The sequence below is a fragment of the Castor canadensis genome, chromosome 8 (genome assembly GCF_047511655.1).
Source record: "Castor canadensis chromosome 8, mCasCan1.hap1v2, whole genome shotgun sequence".
Taxonomy (NCBI): Eukaryota; Metazoa; Chordata; class Mammalia; order Rodentia; family Castoridae; genus Castor; species Castor canadensis.
In genome coordinates this window covers 105,775,799-105,797,312 of record NC_133393.1, presented here as the reverse complement: position 1 = coordinate 105,797,312, position 21,514 = coordinate 105,775,799, and the positions used below count along the sequence as shown (strand labels likewise).

Below are 21,514 nucleotides of genomic sequence, written 5' to 3'. Positions count from 1 at the left end.
TGCCATTAAATGTGTCTTTAGCATATGTCAATTAAACATGTTCTTATAGAAACAAAAACAAAAGTACACCTAGAGTAAAAGGTTACTAACTATAACATCCAAATACCATATAGGCTTAGCCACCTATATTCTTCAGAAATACTATTTGAATTTCCCATATATACTACATTGCAAAGTCACTAAGATTAGTGATCGTCCAGCAAAATGTGTTCTAAATTTATTAATATTAAGTTTTTATACTGGGAAATTAGTGAAAAATCAAAAGACCCATTGTAAAATGTTCTTTTCTCTAGTATAAAGAAGAAAAAATGAAAAAATTACTAAGATATTAAAAAGAACTCATAAGTCAGGCTGGGACTCAGTGGTAAAGCACTTGCCTAACATACACAAGAGCTTGGCTTCAATCCCTAGCACCACAAAAAAAAACAAATCAAGCTGGGCACAGTGGAATACACCTATAATCCCAGCACTTAGGGAGACTATGGCGGGAGGAGTGTCAATTCAAGGTCAATCTGGGCTCCATAGCTACTTCTAAGCCAACTTGGGATTTTAGTAGAATATTTTGACATTTTAAGCAAATAATTGATAGTTTGCTTACTATTTTTTACCTGTTCCTTAATAAATAAAATATATTCATATTAGAGCAAGATGTTAAAAATCATAAGCCTGCAACCAATTAAGGTGTTATAGCAAAATTTTCTACATGCTGCAGGTGGATGTATCTTATTTCTCCCTAGGAATAAGCAAAATATGTCAATTAACATGACTGGCCAAATAGTCTGTGTGCTACTCCCTAAGGAAAGTGACCATGATCATCAATTCATTTGATTGGATGACTCTACTAGTATAAGTATTTTCACTTCCCAAGAAAAGTGTAATGAACTGTACATTGTAATGTACAATGTAATGTACAATGTACATTGTAATGTAACAATTAATGATTGTTACATTAATTTTGAACTATGTTAAAAATGAATCCAAAGCACAAATGATTAACAATTCTCCAGAACCAGTTATTTTTTCTTCAATCATCTCTTTATAATAAATCTTGTATAAATACCTTTCAAAGCATGCAATTTAATGCTGGAGGGATAATTTACATGGAAAAATTAAAATTCTATCACTTTCAAAATCCATCTCTCAACAGACTAACAAATGTAAGTAACTCTACTTTCTGGGGCAGAAAATATCTAAAACCATGTGTGTCTATGTGGGCAAGTATGTTATGTGAGAGTAGGGTATGAGTAAATATATACAAAATGTTGTTTTCAGTAACTTATTCTACGTTTTTAAATTGCACAGTGGTTAAGACTACGAGCTCTGGAATCAGCCTACTTAAAATCAAATTCCAGTTTGTCACTAGCTATATCCAACCTTTGTGTGCCTTACTCCATTTATAGAATGGGAATGATAATGTATAGTTCACACAGATAAAATGAGCTAGTAAATTTATTAAACACTTAGTAAGCATAAAATCAACATTAGCAATTATTCTTGTTATTGTCATTATCTATAGAGTTGAGTCCAAATTCTTTAGCTTGTGGCCTCTAATAGATGCCCAACTACACCAGGACCTTGCAACAAAAATCTACAGTTCTGGTTACCCTTACTTACTCTTCATCAAATACATGTGGCATCTGTGCCTCTGTGCTTCACCCTAAGTGGTTCTCTATTTAAAGTGTCCTCCCTCTATTTATGTCTACCCCAATGCTATCCATGAAGATCTTAGTTCTACCTCCACCAAGAAAGTGCCCTAATCAATCACCATCCCATTCCCCTTTTGAAAAATCTTCTAGAATTCCATTTGTGAAGCTACCCATATATTGCCCTGAACCATATCATCTCTTCAACAGGATTATAAACTCCATGAAACCAAGAATGGGGTTATAGTCATATACTCTCTGCCATGTTTACACAGAATAAATGCTCTACATGCCCATGCAAATTGGCTGACTGACTGCTAAGTCAAAGTAAAAACACCTGCATACTAATTCAATGAATTGACATCAGTATTCTGGGACTGAGAATATCACAAACAGACTGGTCATTATCATTAAGTACAGCCCCAGCAATGGTAACGAAATTTACACCAAAATATACAACTCAACTTTATACTACTCAGTTATAAATACTGGTACCTTCAAATACCTATGTAGTCTTAAGTAAATCATTTGATCTTTCTGTATCTCCAATTCCTTAATGGGTAAAAATGGTACAGTGTACCTTATAAAAGTTCTGTGTGGTTCAAACTTGATAAGATTTATGAAAAGGGTAAATAATGGTAAAGCATTTAAAAATATTTTCATCATTACATAGCATTAACATCACAACTGAAGTTATATTCCCAAATAATGAGATTATAAAGGAATTGTATCCACTTCACACTTAATCACTCTTAATGCCATAAATATTTTTACTAAGTAACTGATTTAAGTGTATACTGTTCTAATGCAATAGACTCAAGTATTGACTCTTATTCTTTCCCCGTGTCCATATTGTTCACTACACCACTCAGCGATTCTTCTCATTAAAGAGAAGAAAGAACAGTTATACCTGCATGATCAGTAAGAACAAATACTTATTGTGTCCAAAAGAAAATCAACCAGGCACAGTGGTACATGCCTATAATCCCAGCTACTAGAAGGTGCAGCTAGGAGGACTGCAGTCCAAGGTCAGCCCCAGTCAAAACTGTGAGACCCTATCTAAAAAATAAACTAAAGAAAAAAGGACTGATGGTGTGGCTCAAGTAGTACAGTGCTTGCTTAACAAGCATGAAGTCCTGAGTTCAAACCCCAGTACTGCCCGAGAAGGAGAGAAAAGAAAGCGGTGCAACCATTTCAAAGACAATATAAAAACCTCTAGGATTCAGCTAAAACTTCAATAAAGGAAATTCATAGCTTTAAATATTTTAATTCTAAATAAGAAAAAAAACCCAAAATCTAAATATGTGACAGTGGTACACATGAAATCCAAGAAAACCAATGGAAAGTCACTTTCACTTATATCCATCTCATTCAAACCTCATCGCTTAGCCACTATACTCTGCTTCTTTCTGGTCTTTGAGTTAATTTAGAAAAGATGAGAAGATGAGTCACTGCATTATCTACTTGCTTCTATACAGTCAAGTAATGTTATAGCAGAACCTGATGTTTCAGGCCAACCTTGAATAGCATCCTGATAAATAAATAAATGCAAAAAGAGAGAGCAGTATTCATAAGCATGTATAATTGTTTTCCTCTAAGTCAATATCTTTTAATGAGAATCAAATATGAAATGTCATCCCTTATTAAATGCTTTAGAAAAAACTACATATTAACCATTAGCATTATTGGGTCCATTCTCTTAAAAACTTAAAATGAAAAACAGAGTGATACGGTTTGAATAAAGAAATAAAAGGTAAATTTGTCTAAACCTAAAATATATCAGCTCATGTTTAAATATCAAGAGCTCTTTTACTCACCATCTGGATCTAAGTTTAGCCTTGTTAGTCCTTCTTAGTTAAATATGCAGAGAAACCCACGTGAATTCACATAATGGATTAAGTAGTGTAAGAGTCTGTGGGAGCAGGAATTGTATCCACCCTTTTCACAACTATAACCTCAACATCTGGCATATAGCATGCCCAATAAATGTACATTGAATGAATAAATAGATGAATAGTCACTATTTTTCTTACTTCTACTATTGAAGATGCCCAAATGCAGATTTCAATATTCTTATATAGAGACTTATATTTTATTTCCTTTTTCTTCATTGTTATGGGTCTTTTGACAATAAGAAATTTAAAATGACAGAAGTAAAATATATAGCTTAAAATATTGCCAACATATTCTCACACTTACAAGAACTAAAAATATTTTCCTTATTAATACTTCCTAAGAAAGGCTTACCATGTTAGACAAATTGCCTCATTTGTTAACAAGCTTTCAAAATTCTAGTACTACTGTATTTGAATTTCTCACTTCCCTTCAACTTACTGGCTACCATAAAAGCCCACTTTAAATTTCATTGCCTTTATGTTTTAACCGATTGTATTCTTTGATTTCGTTACCGTGGTGTGTAGATTCCTTTTTAAGTACAGATCCTAAAAGCGATGCTAGCTGCTTTTTGTTCCTTGCAGGGGTTTTTTGGGTTTTTTTTTTTCCACCCTTCAGGATAATTATATTCTGTTGTGCCTTTTTTTATTGTGTCTTTAGGATCTCCTAACCTCCTACACTCTTGGGCTTTATTTAATAGTGAGCTCCCGCCTCAACTCTCCACACTAAACCATGCTCATTAGGTTTCTTAATCCTCCATAATTTACTTTCATGAAATCTTATACCTTTGAGTTGCTGCATTCTAGAATTCCATTTCCTTAGTATAGCTCTTCCAAGCAACCAAAAATCAACAAGCACTAAACATAAGCTTATTCACTTTCTCAGCCAACATGACGCTATAGAAAAAAATATCTTTGTTTTCAATGTTTATGGACCATGAAACTATACCATTTAACTTGGTATTTCATTTTCTCACCCAAACATTGCCTGAGATGATTAAGACTACAGAATTAGCCTTGGGTAGTCTTTAACATATAGTTATTAACTTATAAGCATAAAGTTCTTCTTAGATAGATGAAAAAGAACAGTATCCTATGTTTCATTAGCAATCAGTAAATTCTAACTATATCTTTGCCATATACCCAGAATTCAGAAAAGAAAAACATCTTTTTCCAGTTATTCTGCAAGAGCTCTGCTTTTCCAAATGGGTTTTTTTTTTTTTTTTGAAAGATGTGCATGTTCTTGAAATCTGACTGTGGAGCCAACTCTGGGTCTTTTCAGCAGCTAATCCTCTATTTTTTCTTTCATTCTACTCATTACTAGTGACTTTGCATGAGCAGAACATCAAGAGAACACATATTTTCTATTTTTTACTTTTAACTTTCTAGGAACCTTGGTTTAAAACAAACAAACAACAAAAAACCCTTGGTAGTGAACTTAAAGAGTTAATGAAGTTTCCAAAGGTGTCTAACTTACTCTAGCAGAGTTTGCACTTCAACTCTGTGCATATTAACTTGTGAGCCTCCCCATCCAGATGATAGAAAGCAAAGCCAGTAAGTTCTTTATTTAATTGGTTTGCATCCATACACTGACCTCCAGGGCTCTGTTTATACAGTCTATCATGTAGTGTGCTCCACAGTTCTCTGTCTCTTTCAAAAGCCTGTTTTTCCCGAGATTTGATATACGGCTTTCATGTTTAATCACTACATTAAACTCAATGCTCTGCTTCCTCCAGCATCAACTAACTTCCCTTCTTGGTAGGTGGGGAGAAGATCACAGCTTCTTGCCACTTCTGAACATAAAAGGAAGTCTGTTTTACTCTATTAGTAAAATCACCAACTCCATATGATTCGAGGCAAGCAGCATCATTACTACATCAACTAGGAACCACAGTTAACATAAAACCTTAAAACTCCTTTGGAAAGAAGGTAGATCTACTATTCTCAATCAACAAAGCCAAAATGTTAGGTGATTGAGGTATAAAGCAACAGAAAAGGCTTTTAATCAGGATATAACACAGAACATAGAGACTACAGCTAAATGGCACTTAAAGTTTTAACCAAATCATGAGGACAGAACATACCTGTGATTCTCAGATCAGAATTAATTCAGTGTCTGCCATCTGGTTGAAAGGGTTTTTTTTTTTTTCTGTTTTTTGAAAATTATTGGTGGTGGTTTTCTTTTGTTTTGTTTTTTGGTACTGGGGTTTCAACTCAGGACCTCACTCTACAACTTGAATGAATTCTCCTGCCCTCCACCCCCAGCTTGTTTTTTGAGATAGGGTCTTGCTAACTTTTTTGCCTGAGTTGGCCTCTAACCTCCAAAGTCTCTATGTGAATGTGTACATGGAAATGCCACAATCCTTTCCATAATAATTTCTGTGTGACCCAAATTTCTAAGATAGATGAAAGACTCTAAAAATTATTTGACTTCTTCCAATAGTCAAGACAATCTATAATTCTCAGGTTTCAAAAATTTCATGAGGGTTGAGGATGCAGCTCAGTAGTAGAGCACTTGCCTAACATGTAGAAGGCCCTGGATGTTCAATCCCCAACACCACAATAAACAAAAATCAGTAAAATAAATACAACAAATTATTAGTAATAGTAAAATTTAAATAATGGTTGTGTTGGTGCCTATACTATCCTCTCTACTTTTAAATATAGTTGAAATTTTCCTTATAAAACTTTTAACTTAAAAAGACAGGTTGTCTGTGGGCTTGGTGTTATAGGAAAACTGATACAATTCTGATAGGAGAACATCTACAATACTTTCTTGATTGACCATTTGGTATGTACTCAACAATAACATTTCTTAACCATGTGCTGGCAATGAAAACTTCCTCTCCTTCCTCCTGAAACTCACTGCACAACCTGAACTCGTCTGCACAAGCTACCAATGCTGGCAGTAAAAGCTTCATAAATTAGATACTTTCCTTGGAAAAACGTGCACAGATACAAATGCACACATATGTGTGTGTACACATACAGATAGTTTGACTTTGAAATCCCTTCCTTTATGGCAAGTCATCGAGTATAGTATTTATTTTTTAAGGTTTTTTTCTTAGTAAGTTTGGTATCATTCTTCATTTAAAAATCTTACTTTGTCACAGCTGTATACAACATTAAACAGAGCTAGTTTATTTTCTGCATTTGATGAACAATAGTGAATCTGAACCTATTAGAGTCATACATTTAATTGTTCCAATATGCTACCTTATTTCTAACCAAAATTTGCATGATATAAAATTGCCAAAGAATAAATTTCTTGCTTCCTTTGTCATGATTCCTCATTCAATAGTGATCTAAAAGAGCTTATAAGAAAAAACAATTACTTATTTCTTAATTTGAAACCATCTGAGTTTGTCCCATATTTAAACTTAAAATTAAAAGAAAAAATAAACTTTTAATCAGTATTCCCCATAAGACTTTAAGAGAACAGACCTTTTTAGTTTCCAAAGACATGCAGATGTTGTCCCTGATAGACATTAAAAAAAATTAGAACTTGGAAAAAAAAAAAAAGTCATGGATAAAATCTTTGGTCACAAGAATGAAAGATGTGTAGATGTACAGATGTTATAACTATTTCCATGATAAATACTAACCTTCAGTACATGAATATAGCAGCACACTTTAAATTACATTTGAAAATTTAACATAAATTATCTGACCTTGACAATAGCAGCCTAATATTTCAGTTTTGTACACTATTCCCAGGTTTCAGTTTCAAAATGAACCTAACAGATTTTTTTCATTTTCAAAAGCTATATTCCAGATCCTGTACCCCCAAAGCCTGGTTTTGGCTTGATGTTTAAGGAATTAAATCATATCATAATAAAGTCAATTCTTAATAAATATTTGATGACTGACTGGCAGAGATTTTTAAAGGCATGTAATTATCATGTAAAAATAATTCTCTATCAATTTTACTCATTTTTATTATACTTAAAGATTTTAATTGTTAAAAATGAAAAAGACTTTTCACCCTATTTTGGGTGACCTACAGTGAATTAATAAAAGAATCAATAGTTGGTACAAAATCAAACCCACCTTTAGCCTCCATACCACCAGTATTATTTACCATAAATGTTTGTATTATACCATCACTGGAATATGTGATTCAGAAGCCCCAGAACACACAGAACAGAATTTAGTTTCCAAATTAGGTGAATTTGTTAACTCAAATGTACAGACTTCATAATTAAAGAATTGGAGAAATTCATAAAGAAATACCATAAAAGGAAGATGAAGCTTATGAAAAAAGAAAGGTATGTTAGCTCTGCACCACCACTATCAAAAAAAATTTATAACATTTTGGTTTCTTTATGAACATAATAAGTAAAAACAGTTTAAGCTAAAATACAGTGGATCTCACACCAGAATAAGAATGTTACTCTTAAACTCAATAAGCTATATACTTTTCTATAAATTATTTTCTCCTAGAATTAAAAGCTAATGTTTATCTTTTAAGAGTCTATCAAACAACATAATTCCTGATACCCAATACGAGGCAACTTCTGTACCTGCATTTGTAAATATCATCAGAAACTCTGAAGTGCATAAATTTCAGCAAATGACATAAAGGCACATTCATGCTTAATGAGAAGAGAACATCTCATGAAGCTAACACGACACTGTTTGTGAGAACATCCGTTCTGTCTTAATGGATACAAAACTTTGCCTTAAGATGACTTTAATTTTAATTTTTTTCTTTTATTTTCTACCAAAGAAAACATTTTTTAAAAAAACAAAGTCATAGACAAAATTCCATTTTTATTGGCTGAAACTCTATTCTTTGCTGGATTAAATGCATTCATCACTCCCATTTGATAACAAATCACTTGCATATTAAAGATGTTTTGCCCATGGAGAAAATAATATTCTATTTTGAGCAATGAATATGTACAACCCCACTTCTTCTTTCTAAGCTGAAATTCTGTGTATAGAGATATTTAATGTTTACTGCAGAACTATGAAGAATCCCAAAGTGAACATTTCAAATTATGACTTGAAGCAGCCAATAGCCCTGCTCTGAGGTGGAGCTCAGATTTTGAAAAGACTGCCCAGTCTGTTTAAAATCAAAATGGCTCTTGATCTGATTAATTGCTCCTCAGAGAATAATGCAAATAAAATATATGCAGAATAACATTATTAATGTAAACATACCTGAACCGGAGTCAAATTTGGTTTCTGACCTGCAAAGCAAAAAATATTTTTATGATGTAAAAATTATTTGTAAAAGAAAGGACAATAGTTATTTTATGGGGTGGGAAGGTATAATAATTATAGATTTCTGTATATTGGTCAAGAAGTAAAATACCTTTCTAAAATGTAAGTATATATTTATTTAAACCATCTTAAATGCATGCATTTCCCCAGATCCCCTAAACATACAGGTATTAATACAGACAGTGTAGTATAGAAAAAGACATTAACTTTTCAGCTTTGGGAGAAAGGGTATAAATTACATTTTTTAAAAAAGCATTCAATCTTTGCAGATTAATTTGTTTCAGCAATATAACAAAGCAGTAATAACCAAATATATAATTGTGCTTTTTATTTTATTATTAAAGATTTTCAATTATTTGATACCAAGTAATTTTTCACTACATTCTTAGCACACAGTAAATGAACCTAGTAGCCCCACACATTTAATAAGGAGAAAAAACCTGAGCCCTTGTGGGAACATTATGTTTCAGATATAAGTTGTAAATTCAGAAGGCTTTGAAGCTCTCAGTTCGGCTGTGGGAAAACTTCTCTTGGGTAATTACTCTCAAGATGTGCTGATGTGCTGTCAAGCAGAATTAACCCTATGACTAGGCCCATCTACACAGGCTACTATAAGACAGCATTGTCTATATCTAGCTCTCAAACCAATTAGTGGGCATGCTCCAGCCGGATTTATATCACACATTAACAATCAATAGTATATATGCTCACAGCTGCCACAGCAAGATAGAAGAACCAGCCAGCAGGAGTCCTGTTAAAGGATGTTACATTGACAGAGAAGATTTGTTTTTTTCGTTTTTTGGGGTTTTTTTCCTGGGGAAATGTAGTTAACTAACTGGGAAAGGAGATTTCTTTGAAATTATGCCAGGGTCCCAAAGCACTTTTAGAAGCAGTGGCTTTCTTCACCTAAATTAGCTTTAAGAAAAGTCATCAAAGAATGGGAGGGAGGACAAGCAAGAAGCTTCTTTTGTCATAAAAATTCATTTTCTCAAGTACTATCAAAGTTTCACCTTATGCTTAAACAAAGTCAGTAATTGTTCACACACACACACACACACACACACGTAGTTAGAACCATACTTTTCAGTAATAAACATCACCATACTATATTACAGGTCCACCTTTTCTCTGGTCCCCATTCTCATATTAATCCTTCTCTTCCATGTTTCTACCTCCTATTTCAGGCATAAACTCATTTTCACTTTTTGTCCTCTCCATCTCTGGAAAGCCTTGCCTCATGACCTCCTTTGTGATTCCACCATCACTGATGACAACTCTAATGACACATACCACACATTATCCTGCTGACTTCTGTACCTATTTCCTCTTCCCCACTAGACCACAGCATGCCTTATTGACCTCCGTGGCCACAGCACCAAGCATGCTTACTGCTTGTGTTAAGCTGGCTGTTAAGAGAAATGTCTGCATCTAAACACATCCTTTCTCCTCCTTACCTACATAAAAGACAGCAAAATTCTGAGATCCTCCAACTATTTACTAACATGCATTATCTCATCTTCCCTGAAGCCAGGCCATGTCAGTCACTCCTTCTCTCTACTATATCTTCAATATCTGGCTGTCCACAGCTTCCTCTTCCATTTATCATGTAAGTGCTCCAGGTTTTTTAAAGCCGTCCTTCAAATCTATGCCTTGCTTTGTTATCCCTTTCTCTCTGGTTTGATAATGGAGTATACCAAAAGGATAGATTACATCCAATACCATACATCTTTTTTTCCTGATGTCCTAGCATGCTTACTCCTTGAGCTAAAGGCCCTACTAAGATTTATCTGTAGCTTCCTAATGTTGAGTGCAAAAGTCCTGTTGCAGTCCTTACTTTATGTACCTCTCTCATTCATTGGACATGCTTGCCACCTTTTTCTACTATCTGTTTGTCAGCATCCTGCCTGTTCTTCTCACCTTCCAAGCACCACGTTTCTCCCCCCGCCCCCCTGTTACTCCATGATGTGACACTGACACTATGCTCAGTGAGGTGCAAACTGGGTCTCACAGGTTTTCATATTCTCAACATTTAGCATAGCACCTGGCAATTAGAAGGGCTATTATATGAACAAAATAGTCCACAACAGAAGACCAAAGCAAAACATAATGTCAAAAAATCTCTATAAAATATCCATTTTGAGATGTGAAAAATTATGTCAGGGGACTTTTATTCTTTATACCATCTTATCTTCTCCAAGGATAGCTGGTCGTTTTGTAAAATATACTCATATAAAATGTACAGAAAAAGTCTTTACTAACCAATTAGTTATCTTAGGTATCAGTTTAAAAGAGAGAGAGAGAGAACATTCTCAGATACAGGACTCAACATTCAGAAGAATATAGCTACTCTACTAATAATTTTTAAATGATAATAAAAGTTAAAACTATCAGTTTTGGAGGAGAGAAAATTGGTCCTATGGTATAAGTTAATTCAGATTGCTATGAGGTTTTACATACACATATACACAGGCAGAGACAAAGTATTCTTCTATCATACGATGCCCTAGGATCACCTCTACTGATAAATTCTTGAGAAAGTAAGTAAAATACAGAAAAGAACAAGTAAATAGCAAGCATAAGAAAAAGAAAATACAATAATCTGGCTTATACAGGATGGCAAAGAAGGATATTCATTCACCCCAAACATATTTCCTGTATTCTTGTTTTCAGTAGTATATTATACTAGATGGTGGGGATACAAAATGCACAAAATCAGGTATAAGATGCAAAAATAGAATTGTATCTCCAAAGACACCCATTTTATTCCAAGTCTACATCCTAATATCTAAACTCAAAATTATTTAGCCAGTTCCTTTGGTTATAGCACAGATTGTTACTATTTTCCAACATCTACTTTCCTTTTTATTTTAGGAATAAATAATCTCTGAGTTCTAAATGGGCACATGACTGTCCAAGGAAAACAGTATCTTCACATTATTTCCCCTCTCTTTTGGCTACTTATGATCATGTGATGTAATTTCCTTGCATTAGGCCCTATCTCTTAAAGGTTCCACCACCAAATTGGGGAGCAAGGTTTCAGCATGTGAACCTTTGCCATATTCAAATAACAGTACAGCTCAAATTAAAACTTTCAAATGTTTAAACATGACAGTGAAGATTTTATGAATTTTAAATCAGAAAGCATAGATACTAGGAGAATCTGGTTATCACTAGTACTTTTTAAATAATTAAAATATGTAATATATGCATTCTTTTGAATGATTTTCAAAAAAGAACAGTTTTAGTCCATTGTATACTCCTAGGACATATACAATACTTCCTAGAGTTGTATACTCCCAGAAAAATATATTAAACTACTGTTTTCTACTTTTAGAAAAAATTCTATGTGTATTGAAGTCAAAAGATTTATTTTATTTTTTATAACTTTACCTTGTTTTCTTTCATTGTCTCTTTTGGAGAACTGAGAAAGTCTTAGAGAACACTGCTCTTTATTTAACTGTATCAGAATTTTAAAAATGGGAATAGTGTTAAGTATGATGTTCCAAAAAGTTTCAGACAACATATAGAAATCTGAGTGTGCTTTCCTAAGTGTTTTAACTGGTTTCAACTAACAATTCTAGCTGCAGAAAATTATTAGAGGGAAGTAGCAGGAGTAACAGACTGATTTTTGCCTAGAAGTACAATATAGATGGCAACTCCATAGCAAGGATTTTTTTTTAGGACATTCCCAGTCAAATAATTGATTCAGCTTCTCCTCAAACAAAGCATAGAAAATTTTCACAAATTCCAATATTTCAAGGTTCTACTTATAAGTCTCAGAATTTCTTTCTACCCCAAGAAGTAATTCAAAGGCCTTCATTCATCAGCCCAGACTAGAATAACAGTCATATTTATGTGCCTTTTTTAAGTGACATAAAACCTAATTTTCTTCCTCTGCTTGTAATGTTCCCATTCTCCCCATCTATTAGACCTTAACCTCATTAATATTTAACTTCTAAAACTTTCTCCACATATTATCTTAATTAACAGTTCTTTAAAGAGTGACCAGACAACATTAAACTTCTTTATTTCCACAGCATCAGGCACTCCTTCCTTGCACTCATCAGAGTTGCAGTTCTACATCTGTTCATATGGTTATTTTTTTGTATTAAAGCTTTGTGTATTAACATGTATTAATCATACTGAAAGAGTTCATTAGCAGGTACTATCAGTTGCCTACCTAATATGCAGTCTCACTTTTCCTTAATAATAAACCCACATCAGGGATAACTGGGCAAAGCCAATCATGGTAATTCTTTTTTCCCTTCCTCCCTCTCTCCCTCCCTCCCTCCCTCTCTCTGTCCCTTCCTTCCTCCCTCCCTCCCTCTCTCTGTCCCTTCCTTCCTCCCTCCCTCCCTCCCTCCCTTTCTTCTTTCCTTCCTTCCTTCCTTCCCTCCCTCCCTTCATCACTGACTGGTTCCAGGATACTCACTAAACCCAGTTCTAAGCAGTGAGAGATAAGCATTAAGATGAAGTCTGCTGGTGACATTTCTTAGAAAGGTCACTCTTAGGAGAGAGGTCATTTAGAGAGAGGGCCATTTTTTCTACTCTCTGTCTCTTTACTGCTTTCAAAGTTACCATGAAAGGATATTGGCTTAGAACTGCTACAGCAATCTTGCAATTCTGAGGAAAGAGCCAAGATAATCATAGAAATACCACCCTAGAACTCCATTATCAATCCAATCACATCAGCCTTTTCCTAGAATTCTTGCTGAGTTAGAAGGCCAGGTCTAGAATTGTCAGGCCATTTTTACTTGAGTACTTCTGTTCTTTTAATACAACATATTCTAAGAGGATTTTGTTTGTTTTACCATAGCAGCAGTAGATTATGTTGTTTACTTACTTTGTTTAAGACTTAGGCCAGTGTGTTATATTTTGATAATAACAATGCTACAAATATAAAAGACAAAAAATACACAAAAAGAAATCACAATGAATTTAAATGTTTAAATATATATTAGCTACCATGATCAAAAACTGAGAAAAAGATACAAATAAAAAGTGGCATTAACTGCATATTTTTTAAAAACCCCAAAAAACACTAATCAGAAAAAACCAGAAATTTAGAAATAAGACAATTATAAGCAGAAGAGTAGCAAGAATTCAGCCAAGCCATTTTGAAAACATATTTATATGATGAATTATAACTATTATGATGAATCACGTGGCTTAACAAAATACTGTATTATACATCTTTTCACTTTCATGTGAAAATCAGATTTATGGTTTCTTGGTTAAGAAATATTACTAAATTAAAGCATGCCAAAATCTTAAACTTTGCCAATATTAAAAAGGAATAAATCATGTTCTAGAGAGAAATCTAAATTCATTATGAGACATTAATATTTGGGAGAACAAATTAAGATATAAATTGATTAAAAGAAACTAAAGAGCAAAAGCTATATAAAAATATAGTTAGAGCCAGGTACTGGTGGCTCACACTTATAATCCTTGCTACTCAGGAAGCAGAGAGCAGGAGGATTATGGTTAGAGGCCAGTCCAGGAAAATAGTTCACAAGACTCTGTCTCAAAAGTATCCAACATGAAAAAGGGTTGGTGGAGTGGCTCAAGTGGTGAAGGCACCTGTCTAACAAGCATGAGGCCTTGAGTTCAAACCTCATTTTTCAACAAATATTTATTAAGCCCTTAGGAAGTAGGCTCTATACTAGACACTAGAGATACACATGGTAAACAAACTGATATACTCTTTGTCCACATGTGGAAAAGGCAGCTAGTAGAAAGACGAGACCCACATCGCAGCTCTTCCACTTTCTACCCCTAAGTGACTTTAGAGAAGTTAATTACAGCTTTAAGACTGTTTCATTACCTATAGGATGGAGTAATGTATTTACTTTTAAAAACTTTTGTGTAGATTAAGTAAGATGATACTATAAAGTGTGTATGTCAGGACCTGGTACATATTAGAAGATGAGTAACAGGTAGATTTTGTCTAAGCAAACCTATGGTTGCAAGTGCCATTAGTACTATTTTAGCTAAATAAGAAATAACACTATATTATAAAAAGAATTGCTACTCTAGTGAAGATTCTACATGGGGTGCAACTTTAGATGATATAGAAAAATAAAAAAGTAGAAATGAAAAAAAACTGATTTTCCAATAATTTTTAAGGAAGCTAAAAACAGTAGGAATTCATTATAAATCACGTATAGTTAAATATGTACCATATTTTGTATTTGAAAACTTGTTCTAGGGGTCAGACGCCTCTGTGAAGGGCTAACTGTGCATATTTTAGCCTTGGTTGGCCAAATTGGTCTCTGTTACAATTACTCAGTCTGCTCTCGTAGAGGGAAAACAGCCATAGACAAAGCATCATGGAAAAGTGCGGCTGTGTTCCAATAAAATGTTATTTACAAAAATGTGCAGCGTGCAACATTTGCCCCAAAGTCCATACGTTGCTGGCCTGTGGTTTTTATAGTACAATAGAATTATACCATGAATAAACTAGAATATATTACCAAAAAAAAAAAACCTAAAGAAAATGCAATGCTTAAGAGGGAAGGTAATGGCAAATAACTTGATTACACAACATGGAAAGGGAATTGTATTTTTAAAACATAAAATAGTGGTATAATGTTCCTGAGAGCACATGGTAATAAGAATCAGGAGACCAAGATTCTCTAACTCATTTAACTTGTGAGCTTAATTTTTCTCATTATTAAAATGATGTCAGTAAAGTAAACCAATGGTACCCCACACAAACAATCTTATGGAGAGGTGAGCTACCTAGGCATTGTTTTTTGGGGTTTTTTTTGTTGTTGTTTCGATTTAGATTTTTTTCTTTGCTTGTTTTGTTTGTTTTGTTTTTCCTGTAGTTTCAAGGAACAAAGAAAAAGAGAAATGGAGAAAGGAGAACAGAAGAAAAAGTTGAGTGTGAGGTGATACAAATTTGTATCTGAACTGAAATCTACAGATGGATTATGCAAAAAATATACATTAATAATTCTTAAGGCCATTTTAGGTCCCAGTATCTACTATTCTCTCCAATGATATATGCCTCTTCTGAATTCCAATATCATTTCCTATGTGTATAATTATGTTTCCTTTAAAATAATGTAACATTTTCTTGTGCATCTCCAGAGAGAATAAGGCTTTTGGAGTCAAGACCTTTCATTTGTTGAGAATAAACTCAAGATGCTAAAGAAATAACATTAAAAAGAATGAATTTTCATGTTATAGGTTGAATTGTGTCCCCCTGCCTCAATACATATCATGATGCCCTAATCCCCAGTACCTCAAAATGTGACCACATTTGTAAATAGTGCTTTTAAAAAGTAACTAAGCTAAGGTGAGATCACTCAGGTGGGCCCTAATCCAACATGAATGGTATCCTTATAAGAAGAGGAAATTAGCACATACAAACACACAGAAGAAAGACCAAGTGAAGACACAGGGAAAAGAAAGCAATCTATAAGCCAATGACAGAGACCTGAGAAGACATCAGACCTGCTGACCTCTTGATCTTGAACTCTTGGACTTTAAAATTATGAGACAACAGAAGTCTGCCTTATTGTAGTCCAAGCAAACTAACACACTTTAATTCTTCCATAGTCTGATATCTAAACATCTCAAGTCTCCAATAAAAGCCCCAAACCTAGAAATTAGGCAGAAATAAACAAAAACATCTATAGCTCTTATGTTTTAACCACTTTTAGATACAAAACATGTTTGACATCCCTGTTCTTCATCACTATTTTCAAACAAATTCTGCCAAAGTGCCCTATTTACATTTTGGCTATTGGGTGGTTGCTTCTGAGAGTTATAGGAAGCCATTAGTAGTTATGGCATAAGATTCTGATAAATGGGTTTTGTCTTTTCTAATCACTTTGTGACCATGCTTCCAATGGCCTTTTTTGCCTGGTGGTTTACAACCGGTGATAGGTACAAAATTATCAAACACTCTCTGGAAAATTAGGCAGACTTGGGAGGTAGTAAAATTTACTATGTCAGTTTTATACTTAACATTTGTTTCTTTATTTTGCCTGGAAGTTTTTGTTTCTACCCTAGGCCATAGTCAGAAATAGAGCAACAAAACAAAAACAAAAGTCACACTCTATATTGATGGGGGTATATCAAATGGACAAAGGAGCCAACTGAAAGAGATACCAATGGCCAAACCTTGAACAATACGAGTAACAAAATAAAGCAGTAGTGGATTATAACCTAAAGAATAATTAAGGGTGATACCTAGGGGGTTTGATCAATGTACTTGGTAAATAATGATTAGTCCCTCCATTTAGTATGCAGTGGAGAATAAGGGAAGAGTAAGTTTGTTGCTCTCCACTCATTTGCCACCTCTGTTGCTAACTCCTGGCTTACTCTTATAAGTCATTAGAACAATAAGAAAACTTCCAGACTCTATGGTCCTACATTGGATCTCGGATTATTATAATTTTCTTGTCTTTTTTTAAACATAAAGATACTGCTGGCAGAGAGGCTCCAATGATAGAGAGCACATGCCTTGTAAGCATGAGGCCCTGAGTTAAAATTATAGTAACACCAAAAAAATTAAAAATAAAAACCCATAAAGATACTAAAGGCCTATATTCTAATAGAAAAAGTATATTAACTGCCTTGAAAAGAGGAAGGATAAAATATTTCTTAACCTAATTTCAGAACAAAATACTAGTACTAAATCATTGGTTCTGAAAGCTCAAATCAATGATTCTAGAAGGTACAAGTTTATCCAAATTACATTAAGCTTTCAAAAAGCAAAGTAAAGAGTTTGAAAATCTATACTTTTACATTGTCCAGATTGCTAACTTCCATGGCATTCCTTTAAAGCAAAGAAAACCTCTCCTGTTTAAAATAACAAAACATACCATCTTTCTAATTATTCCAAATTGTTTACATTAGTAATTTCCAAAGTAACATTTTGCTCAACAGTGAAGAAAAAAATGTTCCTCCTTACAGTGCATAAAATCCCACATTGAAAAGTTTTTATGCATCACTGTTATAAAGCTATCTTTGAGGAAAGCACTGAACCAAACACTAAGCAATTGAAAATCTGTGAGAAAAGACTCAGTCCCAGGGCAAAAAAACAATATGCTCACCACTTTCTTAGTGAGCTTACTAAAACGACTGCTTTATTTTATAGCTCTTTTCTCTGAGTATTTGAGCCAATTACAAAACATCAGATAGCATGAATTAGACTGAGTTAGCAAACCACCTAAACACAACTCATCAACAAAAAGATGAATTATAAGGTAGTCAATAAAATTACACACACACCCCCAGCACAATTCATATAAAAGACAAAGACACAATGTCAAGAAACCTTCCTTAAAATCTGGAAACCATGAAGAGAAGCTCAGCAGAAGGTCTAAACATGCATTAAGTCATAGTCAGTCGAGAGCATTTATGGAGTGCTCACTATGTGCAAAGCACTGTATTTGAAAGAAGAGGTCTTGTTTAAGGTAGCCATAGTTTAGCCCATAAGCCCTTTATAGTTTAAGATCAACAATCTGAACCTCAACCAAGAGCAAATGCACAGCAGGTTCATATTGAAGGATATAAGTGTAATTGGTCAGTCAGTACCACGCAGTTTCTTAAGTTGAATGGGTCTTTGCAGTTTATATATGTTCCGCCTTCCGGGTGTTCTTCCAGAGCAGTCTCAAAGAAGGCATACCAGAGGCACCACAGTTAATTTATGCTTATGCAGACTATGAGTCATGCTACTGCCATTAACACTATATTCTTAAGTGAGTACATAGAAGTGAAATGTGTGAATCCCCAGCAGCATAAAGCCAACTTTCCTTTGAGCAGAAAAACTGTGACTAGAATGACCACTGGAAACAAATCAAGACATGAATTAACAAAAGCATATTTTGTTCCAAGTACAATACAAAATAATAAATATAAAGTATAAATTGCAGAAAGAATCATAGACTGTAGCCACTTAATTCATAATCATGAAATACAGACTCGATAAAGCAGTAGAGTTATCTGGCTTTATGCTAATTGATTCTCCTTTCCTTTGTCTACTCACTGGTGGTGATTTGAAGCAGCAAAGGTTCAAATATATATGCATGGAAACAACACAAGGAATCTCCCATGTATCTTTATCTCAAACTAGCAAAAATGCCGTGCTTTTTCTTCTATAAAATCGGAGAACAAGAAGGTGGAACAGGTCCTGCTGGGCGGGGGGAGAAGGGGGAGGTGGCCCAAATAATGTAAACACATGCAAGTAAATGCAAAAATGATAAAATAAAATAAAAAACTTCCCGGTATTGAACCCCTACTCATGGCAAGCATACCTGACACTTCTACACAAGCAAAGAAACTAGCTAATCCAGAAAAGTGAAAACTGAAAACTTACCTCAAAGATGAACTATTCATCTAAAAGGCTTCTATTGCCTACTTCCCAAAAGGAGAAAAATTAATCTTCATCTCTGAAGCTTATTCTATCTGTTCTTTACATCTCTTTCCTTAATTTCTAGCACATTTAATGCATTCCTCTTTCTTTATACCTTTCTTCAATTTAACAAAAAAATTGCCTTCCTTCCCATTGAAAGGGACTGGCCTCATCATCCTGCCTTAACTATACTTACGTAATCATGATGACTAGATTTTCTGGGATAATTCCAATTTTTAAATGTTTTACTACAATAGCTCTATTTAAGTTTGTGGCTTGAAAATGTAAGGTCATCCCAACATCTTTGCAATCTGACTTTCATTACTATTTCTACTGAAATTGTTTTCAGTAATTGCCAAATTACTGAAATTGCCAAACCAAATGAATGATTCTTACTCTTCTGAGTCTCCACAGCATTTCATAGCCTCCTTCATCCCCTTCCCTGATATCTATATGTCTTGCTTTGGCCTTTGCTCTAAACTTAAATATCTTCTTTGTCTACCTTAACACTTCCCAGGGTATATTACTAAGAACTCACAATATGTTCTTCAATTAAGAAAAGATTCTGTGGTCAAAAGATTTTGAAGGGGGCTGCCAAAATGGCTTGAGTGGTACAGTGCCTGCTTAACAAGTGTGAAGCCCAAAGTTCAAACCCCATTACAACCACCAAAAAAAAAAAAAAAAAAAAAAAACCTGTAAAAATGGTACATAATATATTTACTCCTGAAGTTCTACAATGAACACCAGTGTGTTGTATGTCACATGAGCTTTTCTTAAACTCAATAAACAATCCTTTTTGTCTCTTGTCCATGGTAACTTTTTTTTTATTTTTTTGGTAACAGAATGCAAATTAACATGTCATTGAACTAGAATTATGTAGGGGTAATAGTCTAAGAGAACAAATATTCAATAGTTAAGAGAACTCTGATATACCTGAAATTTTAAGTTAAAGCCCCAAATATTTTCAGACCTCCAAAACTGTATTTTAAATATCAAATTAATAATAAGTAATGGCTTTTTCACCAATTTGACAGACAGCTGATAAACCTTTTCAGATTTATTTATTATTTATTGTTTGCAGTGTTTGTTACCAGCTGTTAACATCACCCTAAGTCAAATCTTCTTTCAACTTTACCTAGATTGATGGTAACCAACAAACATACAAAATTTGGAGGGACTTTAAAAAACAAAACAAAACAAAAAAACAACCAATAGATTTTAGGCTCCACTACAATCTTGGTAAGTCAGAACTTTGAGGAGAGGCTTGGAATTTGTGTGAACAGTTTATACTTGCAAGGTACTGACACAGACCATGTTGGCCCATGACTTTTCCCCTTGAGCTAGCACTTTCAATTCGCTTCTATCATCTTTTCAAAGTGACATCATTTTGAGTCTCCTAACCATCAGTTGCTCTTTTTCCAAATGTGCTCCATTACATCTATTAACTTTTTAAAGTAAGGGTCTCATACTGAACCAGAGTGCTATAACTACAAACTGACCAATTTTTGAGAGATTGGAACTATCAATTATTTCTTGGCTTCTGGGTTTCTCTAGTTTTGTCTTTTATTGGGCAAGAAAAATCACTCTTCTCTCCATCCCATCCCCTGCAACAAATTACTACTAGTTATCATTAACACCAATCTGCAATAACAACCAGAATATGAATTACTCAGCAAACAGAAAAAAGCTTCACGGAATTTTGAAGCAGCATTTAAACCAACTAACTGGTCTCTGTCCTAAAGTCTCCCTTTCATTAATGAACTTTAGCTCTGCTTGCTGCTATTTATAACAATCCTTACTCTGTTTTAGTATCACTAGTTCATGTATATAATGTTTTTCCATTCACAAAACATTTTGGCATTATTCACTTAATCCTCCCAAAAGTTCTTGTGATATGGGTATTATCCTTATATTACAAATGAGGAAATTAAAGGCTCCTAGAGGTTAAGCAGCTTATTCAAAGTGATACATAATGAAGTGGGGAAACTAGTGGCTTTAACCTCACGTCTTTACACCTTAATCATAGCTTTCTCCACTTTAAGATCCAAGTATAGTTACTTGGCTCTCATCAGAAAATTAGCATCAATTAACACCAGAGTGTGATCACAACCAGATGGTAAATTACTCAGTAGAAAGACTAATCAGTCACAATGCACTAGGACACAGGAGCTGGGAAAGGAGTGCCTGAGGGCCAGATAAACCTGAACTTTGGCTCTACTTCGTCTCTTACTGCCAGTGTTACCTGGAATGAATTACATACCTTCTGCAAGCTTTGGTTTTTATCTAAATTTTGAAAAGTAAAGGAGGTAATTATTTAAAATGCTCAGCATAATACCTGGTTCATGGTAAGCCCCCAGTCAACAGCTGCTTATGCAAAT

The 21,514-nt window shown here is 34.1% G+C and overlaps 1 protein-coding gene across 1 annotated transcript in view; it reads right to left on the bottom strand.

The window, feature by feature from the left end:
* Msrb3 (methionine sulfoxide reductase B3) overlaps positions 1–21,514 on the bottom strand; it is a 166,167-nt gene that overhangs the window by 82,716 nt on the left and 61,937 nt on the right. Inside the window, exon 5 of the mRNA XM_020154069.2 lies at positions 8,702–8,730. Coding sequence (XP_020009658.1) covers positions 8,702–8,730 — 29 coding nt within the window. The remainder of the gene's footprint in view (positions 1–8,701; positions 8,731–21,514) is intronic.